Raw genomic sequence first — 5,897 nt, 5'->3', positions numbered from 1 at the left:
AGAGAAATTAAGGCCTACGGGTACAAGTACACCGTTAAGAGAAATGTCAAAATGGACAGAAAAGGAAGTCAACGAATACAGTTTACAGTTCCTGAGAAGCACAAGTCTAGACCTGCCAGCCCAAACTGCCCCAGGGAGAGCCGAGATGGAAGCTAAGCCAGCTACTCCACTACCAAGCCTACTGCTGGTTGTCTAATGCTCATTAGCTAAACAATAAGATTGATGAAAGCAGCGGGAGATCTGGGACTGTTGAGCCCACATGTTCACAGAGACCTGGCTATAGCCTTCATCCGGGATCAAGCAGAATTTGACGGGCGAACAGCAGGACAGAGCAGGACTCCGGTGGGACAAAGCAGAAGTGGACTCAGTTTACGTCATGATGCTTGGTGCTCAAACACAGTCAAAGTTGATTGACAAGGCTTTCCTCATGTTGAATTTTTAATGTGAAGATGTCTACCATATTATCTGCACAGAGAGTAGTTTGTTGCCGTTTACATTCCTGATGAGGAAATAAAAAAAAAAAAAAAAAAAAAAAAAAAACAGACTACAGGAATGTTCTACCATTTGTTTTGTCATGCGTTTGTTGTGTTGAAAACAGGTGCCAACTGAATTTCGTTGTGCTTCATAAATGATCGTTGAATCCTTAGAATTTTGTTTGATCTGCCTCACTAAGTCTAAGAGAAGACTGTTACAATGAAGAGCAGAGATGACAGTTTTCTACAAATGACAGGTGAATTTATTTTTTCCAAAAACATATTTACATTATGTACATAAACACACCCCCAAAAAAAGCCACATACAGTAACATTAACATTATGCACAAAAACTTCAGAAAAGGTCTCGTGCAATGAGATCAGGCGTCTCCGGCAGTTATACAGTGTATCAGTAATCTCTCAGCAGAAAGGCACACTTCTTGGTCACAACAGACAAACACCCACACAACATACAGTACACAAACAAACATAAAAATACTGCATCTTGGAGAAATGCATTCAACATATGCTTCATTATGGGATGTGCTCAGATAAATAACGTTGGTCTTGCAGTGCTTCCATTTTCCTCATAAATAAAAAATATTTTAAAATGTACAGTACAGAGACTACAATTGCTGGCGCATGTCAACTGGCACAGATCTGAATTCTACGTCACTAGTCGCACAAGGAACGTTCTGCAACTCCTCGGGCCATCGTAACACATTTCAGGACAGCCCCTCGCTTCACAGCCTGCGTGTTATTTTTCCCGGCCGGACAAATCCTCGTCTAAATAAACTATCAGAAACCTTCCAGGTGCGGTTAAGAGTCCAGTCGAGCCCCCTATCACCGTGCGCTGCTCAATCTTCCTCCTACAAAAAAAAAAAAAAGTGCTGAAATGAAGAGAAGGCGGTGCCTCCCCCTGATCCACATTGGGTCCCCCATGGTGATGGCGCTTCGGTTGTTGGAAGTGCAGAGTTGTTAAATGGCCAGCCTGTCAATCGAAACACAGGTTTCATTTACTCGGACTAATCGCACACACGCCATTCTACATCTTCTCCTTTAATTTACAGTATCAAACACAATCCAAGTATTGTGACAAGATATCCAGCATTGTATCGGGTTTTGTACCGTTTTCTTGGCTTCACTTCCCAGCCATCACGACATTTCACGAATGTTATAGAGTCCCCTGGTGAAATTTCAATTGCTGCAGGATCTTGGGCACAGAACGTAAACCTGGGACGATGTCAAAAAGAAATCTCCGTTAACATTTGTCAAGAAACTTAACTCCTGGAGGTAATGGTGGTGTCTAGACAGCTGCTGTCCCTCCCCCCTTTACTTACTTCTTCTGCGTTTCCCCAGCTTTCACACGAATCCGCCGGACTGCCAGCACAGGTTTGGGAGGCTTTGCGTTCCAGGCCCAGAAATTCTTCTTGATGTTCTTCCACACAGAGTTCCAGGTTTCAGAATCTCCTTCCCAGCTCAGACGGATCTTCAGCAGGTCGCCGATATCCTTCTCAGTAAACACCAAGAAGGTGTTGGTTAGGTTCAGACCGACAGTCTCATCATGGCTGCGCAAAACAAAAAAGGTGGAGGAGAAACCGGGTTGAGTCCGGTGTTCAGAAACAAGTTCTAGCAGCTGTGCGCTAAAGCAAACTCGGCATCAAGGGTCTAACGCAGAAAGAAGTTTAACAATCTGGGATGCCTGTCTGACTACTGAATTATTGCCGTGTCATGCTTCTGACAAGGTTGTGACAAAGACTTCTAAGGGAACCAACTGAAAGTGACTGGAGTTCCTCCCCTAGTCAGAGCTTGCTGTACATCACATTACTGGCACTTTGAAAAGGTCAGTCCAAACTAGATTCCAGTTCCAAATTTATATCACGGCAGTCCATGTGCTTCTAAATATCTCAGGCAGTGCAGCTGCCAGGTTGCCGGTGCACTGGTGGTTGTATGGGTTGTCACGCCAAGGTGTGAGGAAAAGAAAAGATTTTAGATTTTGTACTTACACGTCAACAAATATGTTTGCCGTGTCGTTATGGGCTCCGTACAACTTGACGTGGAAGGTTGGATCTGCGTTGTCTGCCTGTTTTCTGTTGAACACGTGCATCTTCATTTGGTAGTGGTAGCCTTAAAAGAAAACAGTTAATGTTTAATGGGATTGTGTACAGTAGTAATAGTTTACAATGGCAACTGTGGACTCGTAAAACGTGTGGAGCTTAAAGATAAGAAACCCTGCGATTGAGTAATCGTAGAGTTGTTTTACTCGAGGAAGTAAAACCTCGTTAGTGGCGACAGATAAACCCCTAACCAAGACTCACCTCCGAAGGGCATGTCAGCACGCGTCTTCAGGTACATTTTACTGTTACGCCTCTTGCGCATCTTCCGGGTGTTGTACCCAATATTATTGCAGCGGTTCTTGCGGCAGCTGAGGCAGATGCCCTTCTTGAAACGGTCTGGGCCGGTGCATTGGTAGGCGAAGCTCATGTGGTCCTTGTTCATCAAGGAGTCCACGAACAGGTGCACGGCGCGCTCATGCTCGCACTTCATCACCTCCATGAAATCTGGAGAGAGAGAAGGGAGGCAGGTTAAGAGATAACTTTGCTAAATTTATAAAAATGGATTAATAGTGAAAATGGGATAAACCTAATAACGTAGTGATAAACATCCTGGTTTCTGCAGAGGACAGCTGGGGTCTACAAACAAAGAGCCGTTTCTCAAGCACTTACTTCCAGCCACTGCCAACACATCTCCCAGTGCACAGCCGGGCTGCACGTCACCACCGTTGGGGTAGATGTCAATGTCCCCGATTGGCTGCTGGATCCCAATGCTCACACCCAAAGCCTCTCGCGTGTACGTGTGCAAAACATCCACGAAGTCGGCATCGTCTGGGGAGAGGCGCTTCCGTTCCTCTACGCCCTCGAACATCGGTCCTGCTGGGTCCAGACCTACCGGGAAGAAAAGATGGGACAGAAGGTCAGGACAATGAGGTGGCACCAATCTTTTTTACTAGTGTTTTTCTGCAGATTCATGTCGTGCTTAAAATGTACCGGTGATTCGGCCGATGGTCCCTCGCACGAACATGCCAGCATAGCCTGCTACGTGGGCGCCTAGACTGTAGCCGATCAGGTGCACTTTCTCCAGAGGCAGCTGCTGCTCGTCCTGTTGGGAGGAAAAAAAAAAAAAGTTAATAAAGTCGCAACTCACATCAGCAGCTGCGTCCATGAAGGCCAAACCCACACTGAACAAACCCTGGATTTCAGCCAGTGATGAGCAGTCGTGCCTGCAGCTGAGCCAAGCTCAAGTTAACCCGGACAGAATCTACCGACAGTCGCTTTCATGCAACAGCGCCTCCACCATCTGTCTCAGTTGTAAATGTGGACAAAGAGTATTTCACGGAGACAAACTAAGTGGCAGGGTGCCTGAATCTCTCCTCAATTGCGGCCCAATTATGCAATGGTGCTGCTGAATAGAAAATTGTGGTCTTTGCCTCAGAAGCATCAAAGAGACCCTGATTGGAAAATAAATATCCTAAGCTGTGAAGACAACATACCAGAATGAAATGGAGCTACTGCCTCAGGGCCTGACATTAAGAGAACATATTTAGCATAACAGTTCACCTCCTCAAACACATTATGGCAGTTCTGTCATGTTTACAAAATGGGCTGTGTGATCCCTTGAAGCACTCCAACGAGAGAAGGGGGGCAGCTTTCAGGTATTCGCTGCTCCTCTGTCAAGCAGCAGCAGTCACACGCAGCTGCGTCGTGGGGTGTGGTGGGCAGCAACATGCACATGAGGGTACGGGGGAATTTAGAGTTACAATGGAAACAAGCAGCCCCCCCCAATTTGTATGATTGGATTGCATCCTCAGCAGACTACTTAAAAGTCCCGTACGCACCTGAAGCCAGTTGATCATGCCAGCGATTTGGAGGCCGGCTTCGTGGGTGTGGTTGACCGCGTCGGGGTACAGCTGCTGAGCCATCGCTATCCAGTCGACGACCACCACGTTAGCCTCGCTTTCGCGCTGCATCAACGCGGAGACCAGCTTGTGCATCCAGCTTTCGAATATCCCGCTCATCTAAGGGGAAAAAAAAAAAAAAGAAAAAAAAAAAAAAAAAAAAAGGACAACCGGAGTCAGTCAGTCAGCTTTGACCTGGTGAACTCTCTCGGATGCTCCGCGCTCGAGTTAGCTCACATTCACGTGATAAAATCCAACAATCAAAAACGCACTGTGGTTGGACTACACTGCCATCCATGCGCCCGGATAGAGAAATAACATCAACGAAAAAGAATTTCCGCTCACACGTACCGTCCAGCCGTGGATGATGAAAATCGTCTTGGCCGTGGCATTGAAGCCACACTCCTCCAGACACTCCTTCTTGCCGGTCTGCAGGTAGCAGCCCTCCTGGTCCAGATCTAAACTCTTCCTCATGTTGTACTTGACCCCACCATGGAGAGGCTTGTCATTTGTTGACAGTTCTTCCAATCCAGGGTCTGCACCTGAAGGGGAAAAAACAAAACAATTACACTGTATGTCAAGGTTGCATCGAGGAGATGCTCAAAGTTACTTTATTTCCCTCCTGCCTTTATCATGCATGTAATATATTAAAAGGAAAAACACAACATGGGAGAACTAAAAGTAGATTCCAACCGCAGACCAAAAAAACATTCAGCCAATCATGCTTGATGTGGGATCGACACAGCCGATCAACTTGCTTTTGCAGCGAACATGCGTTACAATAACGCAGGTTGGCTGCAAGTAGACCGCACCGGAGACGCAGGCGCAGAGTCGAATCTCACCTCCGCCCTTCGCTTCCTTTATTTCAGAGACTCTCTCACACACAGCTGCTGCCAGCTCGTGTCATTATATCCGACTGTAACACTCAGGCCCGAGGCTAAAACGGCTCAACTGAGGAGTTTGACTAACGCAAGACGGGAGAATGCTGACAGTTTATCCAAGTCACAAATTATTAAACAAATATTAGTAATAAAGCCCAAATGTTGGACTAATTGTGTTTGATGAAGGAGTGGGTGGATGCATTTTAACTAGTGTGGATTAACCCGCCGCGCCGAGCAGACACGTCAGATGTTAATTTAAATGAACTCCACACACTTTTGGTAGCGGGCCACACAGAGGAAAAATAAAAAATAAATAAAACACTATTTCAGCTGGGCTTGTACCCGTTGGTGAAGCAGTCTGCGGTAAAACGCGGATTCGGCTGAACGTCCGAAGAGACACGGTGTGTGCGTGCGTGTCCTCCGCATTTTGCGTCAAGACTCCCGGTGCTCCCAAAAAAGGACACGTCGCAGTCCTATCGCAGAGGTCCATCCCGGTTCTTCCGTTGCGCTCTGCCCGCCACACTTGTTCTCCTTCATGATTTCGTCTAATAATGTAGATTAATCGAGGGGGGGGGGGGGGGGGGGGGG

At 46.7% G+C, this 5,897-nt stretch overlaps 1 protein-coding gene across 1 annotated transcript in view; it reads right to left on the bottom strand.

The window, feature by feature from the left end:
• Positions 1–718: 718 nt before the first annotated feature.
• Positions 719–5,897, bottom strand: part of lipg (lipase, endothelial) — a 5,764-nt gene continuing 585 nt past the window's right edge. Inside the window, exons 2-10 of the mRNA XM_031856720.1 lie at positions 4,780–4,970; positions 4,369–4,548; positions 3,521–3,632; positions 3,200–3,418; positions 2,792–3,034; positions 2,480–2,600; positions 1,814–2,041; positions 1,602–1,706; positions 719–1,464 (exon numbers count right to left, since the gene is read on the bottom strand). Coding sequence (XP_031712580.1) covers positions 1,452–1,464; positions 1,602–1,706; positions 1,814–2,041; positions 2,480–2,600; positions 2,792–3,034; positions 3,200–3,418; positions 3,521–3,632; positions 4,369–4,548; positions 4,780–4,970 — 1,412 coding nt within the window. The 3' untranslated portion in view covers positions 719–1,451. The remainder of the gene's footprint in view (positions 1,465–1,601; positions 1,707–1,813; positions 2,042–2,479; positions 2,601–2,791; positions 3,035–3,199; positions 3,419–3,520; positions 3,633–4,368; positions 4,549–4,779; positions 4,971–5,897) is intronic.

This window comes from Anarrhichthys ocellatus, unplaced genomic scaffold (assembly GCF_004355925.1).
Source record: "Anarrhichthys ocellatus isolate YVR2014 unplaced genomic scaffold, GSC_Weel_1.0 scaffold17, whole genome shotgun sequence".
NCBI classification, from domain to species: domain Eukaryota; kingdom Metazoa; phylum Chordata; class Actinopteri; order Perciformes; family Anarhichadidae; genus Anarrhichthys; species Anarrhichthys ocellatus.
Note: the sequence above shows the minus strand (reverse complement) of the source record. Positions and strands in the feature narration are given on the sequence as shown.